At 43.8% G+C, this 23,515-nt stretch overlaps 1 protein-coding gene across 1 annotated transcript in view; it reads left to right on the forward strand.

The window, feature by feature from the left end:
* The window catches only part of THBS4 (thrombospondin 4), a 54,506-nt gene extending 31,846 nt beyond the window's left edge, over positions 1 to 22,660 (forward strand). The window contains exons 10-22 of the mRNA XM_072606440.1: positions 1,241 to 1,393; positions 5,741 to 5,845; positions 6,447 to 6,554; positions 6,783 to 6,942; positions 9,749 to 9,867; positions 10,751 to 10,803; positions 13,703 to 13,896; positions 15,289 to 15,467; positions 17,333 to 17,381; positions 17,537 to 17,733; positions 19,636 to 19,808; positions 21,466 to 21,605; positions 22,437 to 22,660. Of these exons, the coding sequence (XP_072462541.1) occupies positions 1,241 to 1,393; positions 5,741 to 5,845; positions 6,447 to 6,554; positions 6,783 to 6,942; positions 9,749 to 9,867; positions 10,751 to 10,803; positions 13,703 to 13,896; positions 15,289 to 15,467; positions 17,333 to 17,381; positions 17,537 to 17,733; positions 19,636 to 19,808; positions 21,466 to 21,605; positions 22,437 to 22,498 (1,692 nt within the window). The 3' untranslated portion in view covers positions 22,499 to 22,660. The remainder of the gene's footprint in view (positions 1 to 1,240; positions 1,394 to 5,740; positions 5,846 to 6,446; positions 6,555 to 6,782; positions 6,943 to 9,748; positions 9,868 to 10,750; positions 10,804 to 13,702; positions 13,897 to 15,288; positions 15,468 to 17,332; positions 17,382 to 17,536; positions 17,734 to 19,635; positions 19,809 to 21,465; positions 21,606 to 22,436) is intronic.
* The last annotated feature ends 855 nt before the right edge of the window (positions 22,661 to 23,515 follow it).

Raw genomic sequence — 23,515 nt, forward strand, 5'->3', positions numbered from 1 at the left:
AAGGCAGGACGTAGTATGGTATAGTGGAAAGACCACTGGACTTGGAGTCACCAGTAGACCTGAGTTCAAATCCTGCTTTAGACATTTTCTAGCCATGTGACCATGGGTAAGTCACTCTGAACCTCAGGTTTCCCATCTGTTTTGTATGATGGGAATAATTCTCATCTCATAGAGCTATTAGGCAGATCATTTTAGAGGACCACAGAAAGCATTTGGTGAATATTAAGGTGCTTTATCACATTCAGCTCTTCTCATTTCATTTTAACTAAAACCACAGCCCAACTTACAGGGTCTCTCCTCAGAGCTACAGATCTTTTTTTCGATGCCTGGACCGATGTCTAGTAGACAAAGGAATACCTACTTTTTTCTCATGTCCCTGGAGGGAAGCTTTCTAACTCCACTGGGAATCTCAGCCCCTTCTAACAGTTCAGACCTTCTATTTCTCAAGTGAGGAAACCAAGACCAGGAGAGGCACGTAACAGATGCTCAGAGTCACACAAGAGATGATGAGCAGTTGAGATCTGAGTGCCTAATTCCACATCCAGGGTTCTTTCCACAGAGACCACATAATTATTTCTTCTCCTTATGCCCTGCCCACTAAGGGCTAGAAAGGAAAGTAGATGGAGACAAAAACACACACAAACAGCATCATACAGCTCCCTATCATTCCTCTCTCTCCCATCTTCCCGACACATGGTACCTTACAACTGGATAGGAGGCAGACTGCTGGTCCGGGGAGCCTGCATGAGCAAGAAGGGGGCTTCATCTCAGTAGAAATGCCATTGGCTTAATTCTCCCATTATGAAAATCAAATGAGAAGATATTTAAAGCAACTTTTCCGTCTGTATAGATGATTGCCACTATTATTATAAAACGTACAAAATGATGCTAATAATGGTGATAATAACCCCTCGTCCAAGGAATTGTCTTCATTTTAGAGACTAAGGATCCAGGAACATCTGGGTGGCACAGTGGATAGACTACCAGCCTCAGACACTTACTAGCTGTTTCACCCTGGGCAAGTCACTTAACTCCTATTGCCTCCCTGCAAAACAAACTAAGGATGCAAGGTGAGATCCCGGCCAATGGAGGCTCCCTTTCAGAAGGTGAACTACTTGAGGGCAGGGACCATTTCATTCATTTTCTACATATGTCAGGCTCCTGGCACAAGGCTTGGCACATAATAGATTCCCAATAAATGCTTACTGATTGATTAATCATTCTATTGGTTTCCTTACAGGGATCTTATCAGTGTGGCCCGTGTAAGTCTGGGTTCACCGGAGATCAGATCAGAGGATGCACAATTGAACAAAACTGCAGAAACCCAGAACTTAATCCATGCAGTGTGAATGCCCAGTGTATTGAGGAGAGGCAAGGAGGTGTGACTTGTGTGGTGAGTGATCATTTTACTTTTCAGCTTCTCAGATTCTTCCTTTACCCAGCTCCTTCTGAGCGCAAGTACTCAAGAAGAAAACATTAATCACAGTGTGTGAGAAGTAAAATGATGATTGCTCTGAAAAATAAATCATAGTTCTTAAAACCATGTCTGTAAGAAACTACCCCACATGAGAAGGCCAGTTGATAAAAATAGCAGCTGAGACGATAAATTATGGAAACGAGCGAATACATCAGTAACAAACGAAAGTGGTCTTCAATGGTCCTCACACTGGAGACCTTCTGCTCCTCTGGGATGCACAAGGATCTGCCTAAGACTGCTATTAGAGTCAATGGACATGCATTTTTAAGCCCCTTCCATGTGCTGGGCAATAGGGATACAAAGTCAGTAATGGAATAATCCCTGCCTTCAAAGAGCGTCCATTCTAATGGGGGAAGCATAGAAGAATATAAAAAGCAAATGCAATATAACTCTGAGAGAGAAAAATCAGCAGCAGTGGTGGGACTAGGATGGCAGATCAGAGAAGTTCCCCCAGGAGGAAGGATTTAAGTGGAACTTTGATTCTAAGAGGCAGAGGTGAGGAGGGACTGCTTCTCAGGCACACGAAACAGATCGTATAGAAAGGCAAGGAAACGGGAGATGCAATCAGCCTAAAAGGACAGTGGACTTAGGTTGTGAGGGACTTTAAAGACCAAACAGAGGAGTCTGTATTTTTTCACACGGACAATAGGGAAACTATTGGAGTTTGTCGAACAGGTAAGTGACATGGTCAGAACTGTGCTTTGGGAACATTCATTTGGCAGCTGTATGGAGGATGGATTGCCAGGGCATGAGACCAGGGCTAGAGAGGCTTCCTACCCTTTTGTTGCAAGTATTCAGGTGAGAGGTGATGAGGGTCTGAGCTAAAACCATCCTGAATGAGTGGAGGTTAGAAGAAGGATGCCAGAGATGTTATGGCAGTAGAATCGACAAAGACTTGGCAACTGATTGGCTATGGGTACAGGAGGAGATTGAGGAGACCTTGGGTGATCTGGGAAGTCAGTCCTTTTTTTATTGGCTCTTTCTCAGAAGAGATATGTCGATACATAAAGTCTATCAGGACAACTGAGCAGCATTTACCTGGAGTCAGGAGGACCTGAGTTCAAATTCTGCCTCAGATAGTAACTGTGTGACCCTGGGCAAGTCACTTAACCACTGTCTGCCTCAAGTTTCCTCAGCTGTAAAATGAGTCTAACCTATCTCCTCAGGTTGTTGTGAGGATCAAATGAGATATTTGTAAATATCTTCAGACAGTGCCTGGAACATAATAGATGCTCGGAAAATACTTGTTCCGCCCTCCCCCTCACCCCCACCCCGCCTTCCTCATGCAGACTCCAGTTTCAGCTTCTTATCCAGGCTGACTCCCAGAGGAAAGGGCCATCCCTTTCCCTTCCATCCCTCAACACATATATTCACTGAGTCTTCTGGGATTCTCTGAGTGACTCGAGATAACAATGGAGAAGTCTTTGTTCGTCCATGAATTTTCTTAAAAATATTTGTTAATTGCCCCAAACCGCTAAGCAGGCACACTGTGTGGACAATATGTAAAGTCTAGTGCTTGCCCCAGACCAGAGTGGTTATTCGCAGAATCACAGCACCACCTTATGGCTGGCCCTTGGAGATGCACCTATCCCCAGCATCCTAGGTGAAAACCAGACTCCCTGTGCCAGGGTCAGCCAGGATCATGTTAGGATTTAGAGTTGGAAGGGATCTTTAGTGGTCATCTTGTCTAACCCTCTCCATTTACAGCTGAGAAACTGAGCTTCATGAGAAGTACAGTGATGACTCTTCCAAAGTCACTCAAATTGTAGGTGGTAGAGTCAGGATTTGAACCCAGGGTACATTTTCCATGGTATCATGCCTTAGAAATATTCTCTTTCCTTCTTGCCACACACCCCCATCCTCCTCCTACATGACTTTTAGTTGAAAAGTTTCCTGGAATGACAGTATTCCAAACTGACAAGCCTACCCAGTAGAAGGGGAAAGACTGAAAATAACCCAGGGAGTGAGGTGGAGACAGGCTCCTTCTTGCTCTCCAAACTCCAGGCTTCCAAGGACTTTCGGGTCTCTAATAGCTAAGTCAGCAGACCTTGAATGGCTCACCTTCAAGTACCACCTGCCTCCCTGACATATCCTTCCCAAGAGATGTGGGGATTTATTTTCACCAGCACAGGGAGCAAAGGTACTTAGTGGGGAGCCTTTCAGGCAACTAATCCTGAGGTCTTGAGAAAAGACCAAGGCACTGGGGGAGTCAGTGCATTAGGGGAAAAAAATTTCCCTAATTCACTGTACTGCCTTCTTTCTAAAGAAGAATCACTGGGTAGGCAGCCTGGCTCTATCGCTAAATCATTTTCCTTTGCCCTACTTGAGGATGCACTGGGATGGTGGGTGGTGGGACTTTTAATGTGTTTTTGAATTTGTAATGAGAGGCAGCAGCAGATGGTAAAGGATTAATAAGTTTCATGTGACTACTAAAATAATTTAATCTGCCAAAAAATGGCTCATTAAAAATGTATTTGTTCCTAGAGGGCTCTTTCTTCATTGAAGTAAATCAGCAACCATGCGGCACCATTGAGAGTTCAATGCCCTCTATAGGGAATACTCCAGGCTGGAGCTGAGCACAGATGGGGGGGGAAGGGGGAGCAGAGTCACTCTTAGGAAGAATGCCTCAAAATCCCCTAGTTTCAAACAGCCATCTCTGGGGACTGGAAAGGAACAATCCCAGGCAAGTAGAGTCTTTGGTCTCAAACTGACTTTTCTGAATTTAAACAAGAGCCATAAAATTTAACACCAGACTCCACTTGTTTCCCTTTTGCTCTATTTCCATTTCACTTGGCTCTTTATTTTTTGTCTGACCTCCAACTCTCTCCTTTGATCCTTGTCTTTTCACAATTCTTTTTTTTCCCCTTAGCTTCATTATTTTCTTCCTACTTTTCCTTGTCTCCTGCCTCCTCCCTTGTGCTGAATTTTATACTCTCACTCTTCTCCATTGTTTGACTGCCATTTCCTCCCTCCAGGGACCTTCTCCTACAGCCTAGCTTGACCCCTTGGATTCTCCAGAGCTTGCTTGCCAAAGCTGATGGTCTTCTCTCTTCCCCTGGTGTCATTTTTTTTGGCTGTGCTTAAGTAGAATGTTAGGAGACTAAGGGAGGAAGCTCCTGAATAGGCAGGTACCTATTATGCTACCTCAGGACCTTGGCTCCCAACTCATCATGATACTGTAGTTTGTCACAAGTTCAAGGAAGCAGAGGAGTTCAGAGCAACCAACTTTCCAGTCTCCTTGACCTTTGTACTCCCTTGTTCCATACTCTTTGATCTAGACAAAATGTTCTTTGTTCCTCACACAGATACTCCACCTCCTATCTCTTACCTTTGCACTGGCCTCCCCAGTTCTCCCTGAGATGTTCTCCCTTCTTACCTCTTAGAACCCTTCTCCTCAAGATGCAGTTCAAACATTATCTTCTGGTTGAAGCCTTTTCAGACCCCACCTTCACTCATTCGCTATTGCCCTCCCTCCCAGAATACCCTGAATACCTGTATTTATTAACTTTATTTTTTTTTTTGCACATCCACACATATATATATTTATACATATGAGTACATGTGGGTATATGTGAATATATGTGCATCGTTGTTTTCCTGTCATGTCCGATTCTTTGTGGTCCCATTTGGGGTTTTCTTGTCAAAGATGCTGGAGTGGTTTGCCATTTCCTTCTCCAGCTCATTTGACAGATGAGGAAACTGAGACTAAGTGACTTGCCCAGGGTCACAGAGTTGGTGAGTGTCTGAGTCCAGATCTAAACTCAGGAAGATGGGGTCGTTCTGATTCCGGGCCTGACGCTATCCACTGTGCTATCTAGCTGTCCTAGAAACATATGTATTCTTGTTGTCCTTCTCCAAAGAATGTCAGTTTCTTGTGGGGACTGTTTCATTCTTTGTACTTGTATCTTCAGCACCCAGCCCAGTATCAAGTATATAGTAGGTGCTTAATAAATGCTTGTTGTTTGCTTGATTGACTGATTGATTGATTGATACTAAAAGCAAGAGATTGAGGCCTTGCTAAGGTCTCAGAAGGCTTTTCCTCTGGTCGAAATCAATGTAGATGATGATTCCATTCTAAGGAGTGACTGTGATTTAAGCCCCACAGGTACACTGTCAGAAGAGCAGTCAGGAAGAGGGTAAGAAGCCCACACAGTAACGATACTGGGATTCCTGGGGCTTCAGGGTTGGGGTAAGCAGGAGCTGAAGTGTTTGCCAACTGGCCCCAAGCATCACTGCCTGACTCAGCCTTCAATCTCTTCACAGTGTGGTGTTGGTTGGGCTGGGGATGGATTCATCTGTGGAAAGGACGTAGACATCGATAGTTACCCTGACGAGGAACTGCCATGCTCTGGAAGGCATTGCAAAAAGGTTAGTAGAGTGGGAGGAAGAAATACGTGTGGCTACAACCACATTCTGTTAGGAAGGGCCTCAGCAGAACTTCCCCTCCCTTATGTGCCATTAATAACAAGGTAGGTCAACCTTCTCCATAGAAATTCTGTCTGTCCTTCAGGCAGAGGTCAAACAGAGTTTAACTAGGGTAGTTCAGCTGGTGCCTCCCTCAAGGCCCTGATAGCATGTGAACTCCTGCAGCAAGCAGAAATTGCTAAACTTAGCACAGAGTTAGTAATCTTTTTTTTTTTTTACTGGGCTTGTGATTTTTTTATCAGCATAGGGATGTCATGTGGCATTTCCACAACCCAAAGCAAGCTCCTTCCCAATGATACCCTACCCTGCTTACTATCTTGGAGGTAGTAGCTTCCCCAGCAGTGATCTTTGCATGTCCTGGAGTCTCTCCACATGGGGGTCTTGGGTCCTGAAGTCTAAGTTTTCCTGCCCTCCCACTTCCTTTTCAGCTATATTTGTCTTTAAAAGTTAATTTTCAACCCCTCAGACATGATTTGCCCCAAGTACTAGAACCACTGACAGCCTTGATTTTAGGTATAATTTTAGACCATGTTTCCCCACTTAGGATAACTGCAAATATGTGCCAAACTCTGGTCAAGAAGATGCAGATAGAGATGGCATCGGAGACGCTTGTGATGAAGATGCTGATGGGGATGGAATAAACAATGAACAGGTGAGGCTTTTCTTCCAAGGGAATGTGCATTTGCAAATACCCAGCAGCAACACAGAGAAATTGCAGTTTTGTGGCAGTATTTTGGAGGATTCATACATAGGACAGACACTATTGTGTTAGAGTGTGCATGATGTAAAAATACCATTTGTGAGATTCAGAAAGCCCCCATGCACATAATGAGACCGAGAAGATTTGCATTTGGTTTGGTTCTGTTTTGTTTTGTTTTAGGATAACTGTGTCCTGACTCATAATGTTGACCAGAGAAATAGTGACCAAGATATCTTTGGAGATGCCTGTGATAATTGTCGGACTGTCTTAAACAATGACCAGAAAGACACTGATGGGGATGGAAAAGGAGATGCCTGTGATGATGACATGGATGGAGATGGTTAATTATTCTTATCTGTTCTTTGATTGTAACCTTATACATCTTACGATTCTTAAAGCCCCTACTGGCAGCCAAGTGGCACAGGGGCTAGAGCTCCGGCCCTGGAAATGAAATCCTGAATTCAAATCCTGACTCAGACACTTACTACCTGTGTGACCCTGTGCACATCCATTAACTTCTGCCTCATTTTCCCCATCTGTAAAAATTAGGGTAATGGTAGTAATCATCTCTCAGGACTCTTGTGAGGATAAAATGAGGTGATATTTGTAAAGCAATTTCAAAAACTTTAAGCCCTTTATAAACCTTAGCAATTATCATTAGGTCTCAGTAGGGAGGGAGGAAGGTCATATGCCAATCAATAACAACAATCATTTATTAAGAGTCTACTATCTGATAGCTCCTAGGGATATAAAAAAATCCCTGTCCTCAAGGAGCTTACAGTCTAACCAGGAGAAACAACACATTCGCATGTATGTGCATATGTATGTATGTATATGTGTGTGTGTGTATATATATACACATATATGTATACACACGTGTATATACATATATATATATGAACGAATGTGTTGTTGTTACATACAAACTAGAGACAAGGTGAAGTTGTTGGTGAGGAGGGGGTATTCAGTTATGTCCAGCTCTTTATGACCTCATTTGGGATTTTCTTGGCAAAGATACTGGAGTGATTCACCATTTCCTTCTCCAGCTCATTTTACAGATGAGGAAACTGAGGCAAACAGGGTCACGTGACTTTCCCAGGGTCACACAGCTAGTAAGTGTCTGAGGCCAGATTTGAACTCAAGAAGATGAGTCTTCCTGATGATAAGCCCAGGGCTCTATCCACTGGGCCACCTACCTACCCAGAGACAAAGTAGATAATTTGTAGGAGGGGGGAAAGTCACTGGTAGGATCAGGAAACTCTTCATGTAGCAGGAGGCTCTTGAGATGAGTCTTGAATGAAACCAGGGGGGTCACCTCAATTGTCTTTAATGTCCCTTCCACATCTAATAATCTTATGACTCTATGCTACTTTTAAAGAAGGAAACTTCATATTATATCCTTCTATTTAAAACCCTTCACTGTGTTTATACCCTTGAGACGCTGTAGGAAATGTTCTAAGCAATGGGTCAACAGATGGTATTGACCTTCTTGACTGATGTATAAAGTAGATAACGTAGGTATTTATCTCAAGGAGCTAGAGAAAGAAGCTCACCATTGAGTTCCTTGGGCAAAAGTGGAAACATAACATTAATGAGATGTCTTTGGGTTTAAACTATCTCAGAAGACACTTAGACATCTTTCAGGTGGCCTGGAGGTAAATAGAGAAGCATTAGAGTACTTTGGAAAAAGCCCTTGCTTTGGAATCAAAGGCCTGAGTTCCAGTCCCAAGTCTACCACCTACCATCTCCCTCACCTCGGGCAAGTCCCTGCGCTTTCCTCTGACATTGTAGCATGAGAATCATAACACTTCTACCAATGTCTTAGGTTAGTGGAGAGAAATGTGTTTTGTAAATTGCAAGATACCAATGAAGGATAAATTATATTAATATTAGGGAGATGAAACAACAGGGGCCTCTCCTCTGTGGACATTCTTCCACATAGTCCATCGTCATGAGACGTGGAGGAGGTAGTCTGCCCCTGAATATTCTTCTTGTTACAAGCCTAAAATGGAGATCATCAAAGTACAGGTGGTTACATAAAATATAGCCTTTTATTTCTCCCCCAGACTGCAGCATCGCAAGGTCTAAAAGAGGTTGTTCAAAGCCCAGGAGACTTTACATTCCTCACATAAGAACCCTTCCAGACACTATGAGCCCCAGTTCTCACTACATGATCTCAACCTCTAAGAGACAGTCTAGAGTGACCTCAAACCCTTCTCATACTCTGGATACCTTGGACCTTAGAATTGGGAGAGATCTTAGAGATAATCTAGTTAAATGGTCCCACTTGACAGATAAGAAAGCTGAAGTTCATCAAAAAAACACACAGTTCCTTGCCTAGACATATTTGCAGGTAAATTCTCAGTCCCACATCTGATTAGTGCCAGGGCCAGGTCTCACCTGACTCCTGGGCTAATGTACCTTCGCATGCACTGTGATGTCTCCCATTAATTCTTCCATTCCGGGGCTGACTCACTTGACTATCAGAGCAACCCTATCTGGTTGCATCACTCAAATCATTGATTAGGTGGATCATAATATATAATAATTAATGTTGTTACACCCTTAAGGGTAAGTGCTGCAAGGAGACTTTCATCCACAATTTAATGATTTGAGGTGGTTAAGTGATACAGAGGATAAGGCGGCTGGGCTAGAATTTTGGAAGACCTGAGTTCAAATCATAGGGAAGGAACCTGAGGCTCAGCTTGCCACAGATCATGCAGCTGGTCAGTGGCAGAGCTGGCCCCTCACCTAGTTCTTCTGACTCCAAATCTAACACTTCTCCCAGTGCTCCCTGCTATCTCCGACTACACTTGTTTCTCTGGCACCGGGGCATAACTTGGGTCATATAGACAATTTTTAACATGAGATCTAAATGTCGTCATGTTATACACATCCTCTTTCAGTTTAGAAAATACCAAACAGCACTGTAGAACAGTGGGCAGAGGACCTGGATTCAAATCCTAATTTTGACCCTTTCCGTCTGTGACTTTTGGCAAGTCATTTCATTCTTCTGGCCTCAGTTTCTCCAGCTATAAAATAAAGGGGTTGGACAAGACCAGCCCTAAGGTTTCTTCCTTCCCTGACCATGATCCTGTGAAACTCTGAGGTAATTTCAGCTAATGCAGAGACTTTCTTTTCCCCAGGAATTAAGAATATTTTGGACAACTGTCAAAAAGTTCCTAACCGAGACCAAAGGGACCAAGATAATGATGGTGTTGGGGATGTGTGTGACAGCTGTCCTGAGATCAGCAACCCCAACCAGGTCAGTAGGTGCCAGTGCTTGAGTGGGAGCAGTTCTAGGGAATCTGAAACCCTATGTGGAACTGTACAGAGATTCATTTAGGACCAGGAGCACACTGGGCACATCTCTCTACATTTATTTGGCTCTGAGCAATGAAACATATATGTTTTCAAAGGGGGAAAAATGGGACCAGATAAGCTCCGCAGCCCTCTGGGACTTGGCCCTCATCACTCGCTCCCTAAAATGTAGGCTGGCAATGACCTATTCATTCAGGGAAGCGACCTTCCTGCTGATCAACCAGAGTCCCTTTGGATAGAATGAAAATGAAATGTGGAATTTCACCCCCAGGCTCCTTTCCTCCCCCAGCAGGGCCCACACTTGGACCTTTCTGATTAAACACCTTCGCTTACTTGTTAAGTTTCCTTTTTCACTCCCCCTCTTTGAGTAGATAATTTGAGACAGTGCGGCATTTTATTTTTAAAGCTTGAAGAAGAGGGAGTCATAGGCGAACACTGACTCATCACCTTGGATCCCTTCCAAACATAAAAGCAATGCAAAATCCATTGGCGCTGGCCTCCCTTGCCACTGCTGGGTGTAAGTCCCTGTGCCAGGGCTGGTGGCAGGCTCAGAAGCACCCCCAGCCTCCACCCAACTACCTCTCAGCCCTTTATAATTAACTCATCTGGTGTGTGGGTAGCCCAGCCACATAGCTTGATATTTTGAAAAAAAATTTTAAAAATCCAACAACGTGCCTACACCAATATGGTGCTGTCCTTTCGCAGTTTTACAGAGTATCGATTCCGGATAGATCATTCCCCAGATTTAATGCTGGGCCAGGCTTGGATCTGGGAAAACATTCCTGATGAAACAGCCCTGTGCTAACAATGTTTTGTTTTATTTGCAGTCCGATGTGGATAATGACCTGGTCGGAGACTCCTGTGACACCAATCAGGACAGGTACAGTACACCTCCCAGCTATAAGAATATCTTGGAAAGGAATGGAAAAAGCATGAAGAAAATGTTAGTTTTCCAAGCTTTCAGCTGTCAACCTGCTTTGAGATCCTTCCTGATGACAGGGAACTGGCATTGAGTCTCTGGGCCCAGCCCAAAGTCAGGAAAAGTACACGCCTCCTAAGCAACCCCAAAAATTCCGAGGCCAGTTTGGGCCCTGTGATGACACACCACAGACCAGGTGAACAGAAAACATTCCAGAGTGAGAAATTTAGAGACTATTCTCTTTGCTGAAGGGAAATCTCAGTGCACCATAAACAGTGCAGAATGTATCTGAGTTGCTGTTTCATTAACCTCAGGATTTCATTAAATGGATTTGATTAGGAGGTACTTTTTTTTTTTTTTTTGGCTGGACAAAGAAAGAAGAGATGTGAGGAGAGAGAGAAGCAGAGAGGGAGAGAGAAAGGGGAGGAGGAAGTGAGAAAAAGGTAGGGGGAGGCAGGGGTGAAAAGAGACAGAACAGGAGGGAGGTAGAGAGAAAAAGAGGCAGGAAAGGAGGCGGATGGATGGGGCGGGGGCAGACAGTGAGGCAGAGAGAGAAAAATGAAGACAGAAATATCCCAGTTTCTTCCCTAGAGGAACTTAAAATCGTTTACTAGTCCTGGCCTTTCTACCGTCTTGGGAAATCTTTACAGAAGCCAGAAAAGGAGCAAGAGAGGGAGTGAATTCCCTGCATTCGCTGCTAGGCCACAATACCACTGCATTATTTGGGTGTCCATCGGGTCTACAGAGTGAGGAGGGTAATCAATGAGAGATTCCTTGATGGAGCCCCTCTCAGGCCCAAGAGGCTCAGATTGATTGGGGTCAGGATCATTGTATCAGATTGTCCTTGTTAGAGCAGCTTGCACCATAACTGTGGAAGGAATACACTTTGTCAAACATAAAGAAATACATAAAGTTATTGCTGCTATCTGCTGCAAGCATACCACGTCACTAATTTTCTGAATTCCTGAAGCATCTTTTTGCACTAGCTTCCGAGTATTGCGAATGTGACTCATCCAGCTAATACTTTAATTCTAACAAACCCCTGAAACCCGGAGAAAATAAAATCCCTTATGTTTGCATAAAACCATTCAAAGATATAGAAAGGCTACTGATGGAAATAGCCCAACCTAAAGGTTTACAAAACAGCTTCAGGATAGGAAATTCCATCACGTAAGCCATGTGACTTCATGATTGTTTGGAGCGGTTTTCCCTTCTCCAGATCCATGTATCTCATCCTCACTCACTGAATGGATCGAGCAGTGGCAACTTCCTCTTGATTTTAATGGCTTCCTGCCCCCCTCCCCTCCCCTGCCTCTTCCCTGTGCTGCTGGAGGCTGGTTTAGAACCCAGGCAGGAATATGGAAACAACATGGGCATTAGTTGGCTTAGATCAGGCCCAGTTGGGAAAACTTCCTCGATGGCAGGATCAACTTTAGCATTTCTTGAATGAAAGAGGAAGCCCAGACTTACCTTACAGTGGACCCGAACCCTGGGAATCCTTGGAAAGAAGAAATTCTTTAGACCAGCGCTAACTCCTGTCTGCCTGCAAAGTGACTTGGAAGGCACAGGGTCTCACCTTGTCATTTTCTCCCCCAGCATTCATCTCTGAATTCCTGTTTGATACATAGCTTGTATATATGTATAGGTGTGTATATGTATAGGTGTGTATATATGTGTGTGTGTATATATATATATATATATATATATATATATATATATATATATATATATATATATATATATATATATCCTCAAAACAACCCTGGAAGGTGGGTGCTATTATCATCAACTCATTTTACAGATGAGAAGACTGAGGCAGAAAGTGGTTACGTGACTTACACAGGGTCACACAGCCAGTAACTGTCTGAGGCCAGATTGAACCTCGGCTTTCCTGACTCCAGGTCCAGCACTCTATCTATTGTGCCAAGGATCTTGTCTTCTCTCGATCTAGCATGAACTCATGGGATGTGTAGGGGGAACCGTAGAACTGAAGCCTAGGAACATAGAAGCCGATCTCTATGGCAGAAGGCTTCAAAGTCATCTCATTTTGTAAATGAAGAACTTTAGGCTGAAGGTAATGGACTGATTTACCCAAGGTCGCACAGGTGGTAGATGTCAAAGGCAGCATCCGAATCCAAGTCATCTGACTCCAGAGCCAGTGAGGGTTTTCTCCACTGTCTCCCAACGTAGCTAGTCTGATGGACTCATTTTACTGTGGAAACTGAGGTGGCAAATGATGTATCCCAAGTCACAACAGATAGTGAAAAGCAGGGCTTCCTTCCCAGGGTATCACCTTCTGAATCCAGTGTTTTCTTGACCATACACACGTTCAACGGATGCTGTTAATCAATGTCTGGTAACCAAAATCATAGAAGGGACGCCTAATGAAAGAGCTTCTGGCTTTGGAGCCAGAAGTCCCAGGATTAAATCCCACTTCTGCCATTTAAATATATGTGTGACCTTGGACAAGTCACATAATCTCTCAGAGCCTCAGTTTAATGGCAAAATGAGACGGTTGGACTCTACAGCCTTTAAGGTGCCTTCCAGCTCAAAACTTATATTCCTAGGATCCCTTTTCAAGGCAAGAAAGGGAGGTTCTAATCAGGAAATAAGAGTAATTTGTATCCTAGCAAAACTGAAGTTTTTGTCTTAATAGGTAAAAAAGGCAAATGCCAAAGAAAAAAACTTCATTATAAGCTCTGTGGTTTCGCTTAACTAGTTCTCAGCTCTGACAGCTGGCCCTCGACCGCTACCTGAAACAACATTCTCAAGATAATGTGTTCAAAACAAGTCAGGATCTTGAGGCACAGTGGCCAAAAAGGTCTATTCTATTGTCCCCCTCCCTACGTTCTCTCTGCAGTGATGGAGATGGACACCAGGACAGCACGGACAACTGCCCCACCGTCATTAACAGCTCCCAGCTGGACACAGATAAAGACGGGCTGGGAGATGAATGTGATGATGACGATGATAATGATGGAATCCCAGACCTCGTCCCTCCAGGCCCTGACAACTGCAGACTAGTCCCCAACCCAACCCAGGAAGATCTCAATCGTAAGACAACAGAACCACTATGACAGTCATAGGGAGAGCCAGACATGCGGACACAGTCACACATCAGCACACCAGTATTTTGCTTTTTAAAATGGAGTTTCATTGATGCTCTTTGTTTTTACATCAAAATGACTTCTAGACACAAACCAACCCCCCCCACTCAGTGAGCCTTGGATTCTAACAGAGAAATAATATTTAAGCCAAACCAACCACATGTGATTGCACAAGCACCACCTTTCACCTATAATCCCTGAGCAATCCTAAGAAAGGAGAGTGAGACAATTCCTCATTTGTTCTGCAGGGTCAAGATTGGTCATTCCAATCATATAACATTCATTTTTAGCCTTGTTTTTGTGGTCGTTGTACATATTGTTCTCCAATGTCTACTTACTTGTTATATCAGGTTCTTCTGATATTTGTTGGGTTTTCCCCTATTTCTATGAATTTTTCATTGTTTCTTATGGAGCAAAGAGATTCCATCCACTCCTCAGTCAACAATCTCCTCCATCATGTTTTTTTTTTTCCTATTGTCCGAAGCAGGACACTCACTCTTCCAAGGGTGCCCAGCAAAAGTGGTCATGGCTTCTTCATCTCAGATATACTGTTTTCATAACTAAGCTTTTATTTCTCTATGTTGCTGTGACCTGCATTGGAATCTCTGTGACTTGAGCCACAAAGGTCAGTAAAAAGGGGAGAGTAGAGTGCAGACCTATAGGTATAGCGAGGTGTGGAGAAAAACTTGAACAGAATATTGTACACAGTGTCTTCAGAGGGAGAAGAGCTGCTGCTTCTGATATCACCAAAGCCTCGATGGAGAAAGGTGAGGGTAGAAGTGAAGCTGAGACAGTGTTGACAGTAAGGTCCTTGAGGAGATCAGAGGTGGCAGCCACAGGAGTCCAGGGCCAGCTCTGCCACCTTCCCTCCTGGGAAGTCCCCAAACTCCAGCTAACGAGGGACTGGGAAGAGAAAATATGGCCCCAGGAAACTCTGAGATGTACCAGCTAAGGTCGCAAGATGTAATACTTGTGTTTCCTTCTGCATTCAGGGTCTCACGTTACATCCAGCTTGAGGAAAACCCTGAATAAAGAATGGGACATGAATCTTTAGCTAGATCTCCCAAAAGTCCCCAGTTCTGTTCCAAGAGCTAGAACAGCTAATTCCTCAGTGGGGTGATAGGATAGAGGCACCTGCCATCTGGGCAGTTACTGCTGAAGGACTCGTCCTTGACCTGGAAGTTGAAAGCAGGTCAGTAATGGGGTGCTGCACAATGAGATCAGGGCTGCAGGAAAGCTTTCTGTTTTTCTTGGCTTATTTCATCTTTATCCTTGTCTAGAAGAGATGGGTGGGGACTAGAGTCACCAAACCGTTCTCCCATTTTTCTGATGCATCCAGGTGATGGTGTGGGGGATATCTGTGAAACAGACTTTGACCAAGACCAGGTCATTGATCGGATTGATGTCTGCCCTGAGAATGCTGAGGTCACCCTGACAGATTTCAGAGCCTACCAGACTGTTGTCCTGGACCCTGAAGGGGACGCCCAGATTGATCCTAATTGGGTGGTTCTGAACCAGGTAAGTTTGTGCTTCATTTTATTGGGAGAGTAGGATGTACATATGTTGTGCTTGTCTTTCCCTGTAGGAGGATTCTCAGTATATGGTGGGAAGGGACCCACTCCTGTTATTATTAATGTTAATGTACTGCATTTAGGAGTCTCCCTCTCCTGCCCCTCCTCCAAAAAAAAGGATGTAAAGGGGCAAGATCTTCCCAGTGAACAAACAAATAAGATGAAACACAGAGAGGGTGAGTAGCATGCCTAGAGTCACACAGCAGTTTTTCATTTTTCAACCTGAAGATAGCTAGGTAAGTAGGACACTAGACCAGGAAGATAGGAAGTCAAATATCACCTCAGACACTGACTAGTTGTAGGACCCCAGGCAAATCACGTAACTTCTGTCTGACTCAGTTTGCCGCTGTTTTGTGGTGGAGTCAGTTTCAGGAATGTCCAACTCTTGGCAAAGACACTGGAGTAGTTTGCCTTTTCCTTCTCCAGCTCCTTTTACAGATGAGGAAACTGAGGCAAACAGGGTTAAGTGACTTGTCCAGGGTCACATAGCCAGTAAGTGACTAAGGCCAGATTTGAACTCAGGAAGAGGAGTGTTTCTGAGTCCAGATCCAGTGCTCTATCTACTGTGCCACCTAGCTGCCATAGTATAAGTATGCCTTATACTATATATATATACATACACATATACATATGGTATACACATATACACATATATATGGTAGATGGTAGATAGCACACTTTATACTATATATACCGTATACCAATATAGTGCACCTATACCATCTACCATTCACATACCCAGACAATTTAATTATTAAATAATTTAGATAATTTATTATCTGATCATTTATTTATATATAATAGAATTATAATATATAATATATGTTATATTATACATAATATAATAGAAGATAATAGGATTTACTCTTTTACAACAGGAGGAAATCCTTTTGTTTCCCGGTTGGGGTCTACTACAAAAAGAGCTGCTATGAATATTTTTGCACATACTGTGCTTATTTTCTTTCTTTATGACTTTTGGATATAGGCCTGTAATTGTGGTATCCAGCTCTGCCATTTATTAGCTATGTGACCTTAAGCAAGTCACTGAACTCCTCTGGGCCTGAGCTTCCTCACCTGTAAAATCAGAGGGTTGAGGTAAATGAATTCTCAGTTCCCTTTGAGGTACAAACTGTCCTCTGGCCAGTGTCTGGAAGGTTTCAGACTTCCAGTCCAGAAGAGTTCCAAAGACTTAGAGTAACACCACAGTAGAACTAGTTGTAGCAGAAGGGAGTAATTGAGGCATGTGGGGGCTGGTAGATTTCTTAGCAAAGATAAAGGAGAGAGAACTGATTAGTTGAATTCCGTAACTAAGGCTAACAGGAGGCTGCTTTTAGAGCAGGCTCTTTTCACTCCCTAAAAAAGATTGAGGTGGTTCCCTGAGTTAGCTGGGCCCAGATCACCACCTGTCCTTCCTGTCTCTGAGTAGCAGGAGGAGACAATGGGATGGATTGCATCAGAGAAACTGTTGGGCCCTCTGCACAATCCCAAACTGCTCAGGAATAAAATACAAAACCCTCCACCTGGCTTTAAGTCCACCCACAATCTGGCTCCAGACTACCTCTCCAGGCTGCTTTTTTAGGACTCCCATTCATGCACTCTATGTCCCAGCCAAACTGGCTTCTGACTCTTTTCTCCAAACTCAGCCTATTTCCCACCTCCTATCATGTCTTCCCATGGGCAGAGTCCTTATATGGGTGAACTCAGTGGCATATAGCATTTGAAATCTCAACGTGCCAATAAACAAGGTTATGGAGTTACAGACTTTCCTCCAATTCTAGGATTGCCTTTAACTAGCTGAATCTTCCTTTGCAGGGCATGGAAATTGTGCAGACAATGAACAGTGATCCTGGCCTGGCAGTTGGTAAGTCCAGAAGGGCAGTGGCTACCAGGTGGAGTAAAATTTCATTGAGTGATGCCCAGATTCTAGTGATGTTCACTAATGACATCTGAGTAGACATGTATATTTCCCTCTCTCCTCAATCTTTTTCTTAAAAAAGATGTTTCTTCTATCTTCAGGGTACACAGCTTTCAACGGCGTTGACTTTGAAGGCACCTTCCATGTGAATACCCAGACAGATGATGACTATGCTGGCTTTATCTTTGGTTACCAAGATAGCTCCAGTTTCTACGTGGTCATGTGGAAGCAGACAGAACAGACCTATTGGCAGGCCACACCATTCCGGGCTGTCGCAGAGCCAGGCATTCAGCTCAAGGTATCCATCCTCCTCCTCCCTTTCTCTCCAGTATGGGAATCTGGGCCTGTGTCTCTTATCCCCTCATCAGACACACAGCTCAGATATGCACACACACACACATACACACACACACACACACACACACACATACACACACACCACATTCCTCTCTTTTCATAGTTACTTGTGTACATGCCTTTCTTCTCCTACTAGATTAAGAGCACCTTAAGAAAAAAACATTGTACAGACCATTCTGGCTTTATATAAATTAGCATTGCAAATTTGACTTGACATAAATAATTCTGAAAGAAATCCACATTCAGGAAAAAATACCTATGTTAACTTTACTGTACAGTACTGTGTGTCTCTCAACTCCTCCCCTTGTAGCCTCCCCGCCTGGCCAAAAAAAAACCCTCCAAGTGAAAGCAGAAGGACATGGACATGGAAAGATCACCACCTCCACAAGGAAACTGGGGGCTTGGCTTGAGACCTTCCCTATAGAGAGAGGAAACCTTTACCCCACTCCACTCATGTCTGTCCTCCATCCATCTGCAGTCTGCACGTGTCACCCATCCTTTCTGGGTCCATGTCCAGCCCTTGGATGTCTGCTCTCAGACCTTCTTTTCCATTCTGACCAGGCCCCCTCATGGCCGGCCCTGGCCCCCACACGTCCTTGAATTAGGTGCCAGCCCCCTTCCAGCCTCTCTCCTTCCCTTCCCTGGGCAAATTCACATTAGGTAAAAATCACTTTAAGGAGAGGCCTGGGGGCCAGTCCATGTAAGGTAAAGTGAGAACTGTCTATATTGTATTGGTCTCTGCTCGTTAGTACAGTACTTTTGTACGAAGTAGGTATTTTATAATTACTGGTTAAATTGAATTAAAGTGAACTGACTCATTCAGCCCCAATTCGTAAGGATTGCCAGGTTACCTGTCATTCAATTAAATTATTCACCAGGCGCTTTATTAAGTACCTCCTACCCACCACCACCACCACTGTACTGAGCTGGAAAGACAAAGCAAAAGCAGCCCCTCTCCTCAAAGGGCTTCCATTCTACTGGGGAAACACCAGGTATGCAAATAAGTATCAAACATATACAAAGTAACATTGTTGCCATTTAATCTGAAACTCTTTATCTTAATAAGGTCCTTGGTTCAGAGCAGAATGGAATGGGATGATATTAGCTAGCATCTACCTACTACCTACTATGTGCTAAGTGCTTTATAATTATAATCTCATGCGATCCTCACAACAGTCCTGGAAAAGAGTGTTATCATTATCCCCATTTGGCAGATGAGGAAACTGAGGCAAACATTAGTTAAGTGACTTGCCCAGGGTCACACAACTAGCAAGTGCCTGAGGCTGAATTTGAACTCAGGGTTTTCAGACTCTAGGGCTGGCACTCTAGCCACTGCACCCCCTCACTTGCCCAATGGCATGGATTGTCCAATGTTTGTTACAAAAAGGACTAGGACAACGGGAAAAACAGCATTTAAATTTCTTCCCCTTTACCCCCTTTCTATAATTTTACCGATGAGATGGAACACCCACTGTGGAAACTCCCTCCACTGATGCAACTCAGCAACTCCTCCTCCTTCTCTCTAGCTTATACAGCCTTAGAGACTTGCCTGGTTCACCGACACACTGAATGACTTGTCTAGGCTTAGCCAGCTCCTCTGAATTAGTGGCAGATCTTGAACACAGGTCTTCCTGACTCCAAGGTCAACCCTCTCTATCTACTATACTGCACAAGTGGTGTTTATGTAACTTGAGTTTTTTATATCTGTTTTGTTGTTGTTTCCCAAACAACAAGGTAATCTGATTATACACTTGACTTCAGGTCTCTTAGATCCCTGCCCACAGTGAAGGTGAGAAAGCATGCAGTGCCTTCCATCTTGTAATTTCATTATGTCTCTAATCAGGCTGTCAAGTCAAAGACAGGACCAGGGGAGCACCTCAGGAATTCCCTGTGGCACACTGGGGACACCAGTGACCAGGTGAGGCTGCTGTGGAAAGACTCGAGAAACGTCGGCTGGAAAGACAAAGTGTCCTACCGATGGTTCCTACAGCACCGGCCCCAAGTCGGCTACATCAGGTAGGAGGAAGGAGAGAAAGCGCTTGGAGAAGGGTATATAATTCCAGGATTTGGCTTTCTCTTCCTGGCCTTCAAATGCCATCTAGCAGAACATAAGAGAGCAGAGACAATGGTGGGTTTGGTCTTTATATCCCAGTGTCTGACCAAGCTCCTTGCACATAATAGGTGCTTTATCAATAAATGCCTGTTAAATTTGAATTAAGTCTTATGCATTTTATGCATTTCCAATATCTTCCCTTCTCAGGGCCTGTTTGTATCTAAATTTCTCTGATTTGTTAGGTTAAGAGTTCTCATACAAGCTACAGGTTCTAAGAAAGAGACAATGGGAAATTTCCCCAGTCCCCAGTCAGACCATTCACTCTCATAACCTTAGTTATACAACGGCCAGTGTGGGCATGGGCTGAAGTTCCAGGTTGGCCCTAGCCTGGGTGTTCTGATATGGGACTGAGATTATTCAAAAGAGCATGAGAAAATAGAGGACTCTGGACAATGTCTAAGGGATACCACGCAGAAACTTGGTGGATGGATTCCATCATGACTTTAGAATCACACCGCATAGGTCTTTGTCTGCAGAGGAGAAAGTGGAGGACCTTATTTTTTGAAATGTATACCGTCTCCCTGTTCCTCCAGCGTCCTGAGGCCACAGCCAACCCATGGTATTTGGAAACATAGCTCCCAAAACTATACCTAGGGTAAAGTTACTGGGCCTTTGTCCCAGGGTATCAAATCTAGAGGGCTTTGAAACCATTCATCTTCCTTCAGCAGCATAAAAACAATGAGGTTTGTACCTGGTTAAACAGAATAATTAAATTAAGAAGTTGCTAGATGGAGGGCTAGGAGTGAATGTGGACGGATCCCCAAGTGGACTGAAGGCTCGTTTTGTGCCACTTGCCCCGGTGTGGTTAATGAATGCTTGTTGATTGACTGATCAATCACCAAACGGGGCAATCAAAGCCATAAGTATGGGATTTTGGCTGGGGAAGCATTCGTGAAGGACCTTCTATGTATCAAGTACCATGATACGTCCCAGGGATACAAACACGAAAGTGAACCAATCCTGGTCCTCAAGAAGCTTCTGTTTTACTAAAGAAACACAAGGCATGTATAATAATAATAAAAGCTAACCTTGACATAGTGCTTTAAAATTTTTAAAGCATTTTACATGTATTATTTTGTTTGATTGTCACAACAATCCACTGAGGTATCCACATAGATGGGAAACTAAGAGCGAAAGAGGTTAAGTGACTCATTCGAAGTTCCACAGCTACTAAGTATCTGAGTGAGGATTCGAATTCAAGTCTTCCTGATTCCCCGGGGCCCTATCCGTTATGTCTCCTAGAAAATACAGGATATACATTAAATACACAGTGATGGGGTGGGGGAAAGTCAAGAATGGCCTCTTGAAAGAGGTACCTCTTGACCTGACCCTTTAAAAGAACTCCAAGTCCTGAAAGCTGGAAGTGAGGAGGGAGAACATCCCAGGGACAGGGGACACCTGGTCCCCAGGTGGCAAGCCCCTTCTGCCACATTTGTGTCTGTGATTCTGTACCCATCACTGTTTCGGGGGGCCTGCCAGCACACCACTGCCAGCCAGGGGTCAGCACCATTTCTCCCTTCTGCGGTCTCATGAAGGATCCGATGACTGTGTTCTCTGCAGGGTACGTTTCTATGAAGGCTCCGAGCTGGTGGCGGACTCAGGAGTGACTATTGACACCACCATGCGTGGCGGGAGACTGGGAGTCTTCTGTTTCTCACAAGAGAACATCATCTGGTCCAACCTGAAATACCGTTGCAATGGTAAACATTATCCAGCGGCTGTTGCTGTTATCCCAAATGACCCTGGACTTCTTTTCACGCTGCACCTTCCTTCCAGAAGCTCAAAATATTTCCATAATGCTAATTCATAGTAACCTCACAACTCTGTTGTGAGGAAAACAAATCTCAATCTCACTTTTCACGCTTGACAGATGAGGAAATGAAGGCCCAGGAAGTGAATGGGCTTTGCCTGAGATCTTAAGTTAGTTAGGACAATGGTTCTCAAACATATTTTAGTCTCAGGATCCCTTTAAATTCTCAAAATATTTTGAGGACACCCTGACCAATAACCTGTATATGTAGGTTAAATCTATTGATATTTACCATATTAGAACTCTTCATATTATTAAGGGAATAATTTTAACCTCACAGATTCCCTGAAAGGGTGTCAGGAATCCTGCAGGGTCCCCAGACAACACTTTGAGAACCAGCAGGTTAAGGCTCCTGGATAGGACTGCTTTGGCATAAGAATCAGTGGGGAAGTCAGCCATAATTAGATTTGAGAAGGTCTCACGTGATTAATTCTCAGTCTCACCTTCTCCCTGCTCCTGTGTCAATCAAAGCCCACCTAGGCACATACAGGCTAATGGAGAGCAGGAAGGGACCTTAGAGACCTCCTGATTCAACTGCGTCATTTTAAAAATGACGAGACGGAGAGCCAGACAGGTGAAGGAAACCTGCTGGGGTAATTCATGCAGAGATGGCTTGGAGCCCTCTCCATATGCTCAATAGTGCCCTCTACAGACTCCCTCATGAAGTGCAGGGAAAGAATTATAAGAGCCACAGTAACCTTCATTCATTTTCTTCCTGCAGATACCATTCCCGAGGACTTTCAAGAGTTTCAGACTCAGAATTTCGATCGTATAGATAACTGAGCAAGAGGAAACAAACCACAGTTTCATTTCTAAGGACTAAAGCAATATATTTTTAAACCTTACGTATCTCGGTACCTGCCACAGCTTTATCTCACCACTGCAAATATTTCAAGACTTTTCTTATGAATGTGACAATAAAAAGGAGATTAAGTCATTTCTAAACATCTCGTAACCCAGACATAATTTAGGAGCTGCTCAGCTATTTTATGGTGCTCTGATTAGTACTCTGGACTTTGAATTCAGGGATCCAAATCCAAATCTCAGTGTGTTCTTTTGCAGTTTTTGTGGAGTTATTTAGTTGTATCAGACTCTTCCTGACCCCAGTTGAGGTTTTCTTGGCAAAGATACTGAAGTGGTTTGCCATTTTCTTCTCCAACTCCTTTGACAGATGAGGCAACTGAGGCAAACAGGGTGAACTGACTCACCCAGGGTCACACAGCTAGTAAGTGTCTGGGGCCAAATTTGAATTCACAAAGATTGAGTCTTCCTGATTCCAAGCCCAGGGCTCCATCCACTGGGCCACCTAGCTGCCTCTCCTTTTATTTATTTATTTTTTTAAAGCAAGTTGACTCTGTTGGGCCAACTGAGTAGAGTATGATAAGTAAGGTCTAAATCACAGGTCAGACCCTTAGCCAGTTCACTCAGATTTAAAGAGGATAAAACTATTCCAAAGCTACAAAGTGCCTCCTGCCTTGGATCCACCATCTGGGAAAAGTATGCCATCAGGTCTGAGGATGAGGGTTCTTCAGCTTTTTGTATGTCATGGACTCCCTTTGGCAGTCTAGTGAAACCTACAGACCCCTTTTGAGAATAATCTTTTTAAAACCTTAGGATTACAAAGGAAATCAATTATGTTGAAATATAGTTAACAAAATAAAAAAATATGGATTTTTTAAAGGCATAAGTTCATGGATCACAAGTTAAGAGTCCCTCTCCAGGGAAACCAGAGCAAAGAGTATAGATGACTCCACATGAACCCCTCACCACTACTAGAAAAAAACACTATCAAGGACAAGA

This window comes from Notamacropus eugenii, chromosome 4 (assembly GCF_028372415.1).
Source record: "Notamacropus eugenii isolate mMacEug1 chromosome 4, mMacEug1.pri_v2, whole genome shotgun sequence".
Classification (NCBI taxonomy): domain Eukaryota; kingdom Metazoa; phylum Chordata; class Mammalia; order Diprotodontia; family Macropodidae; genus Notamacropus; species Notamacropus eugenii.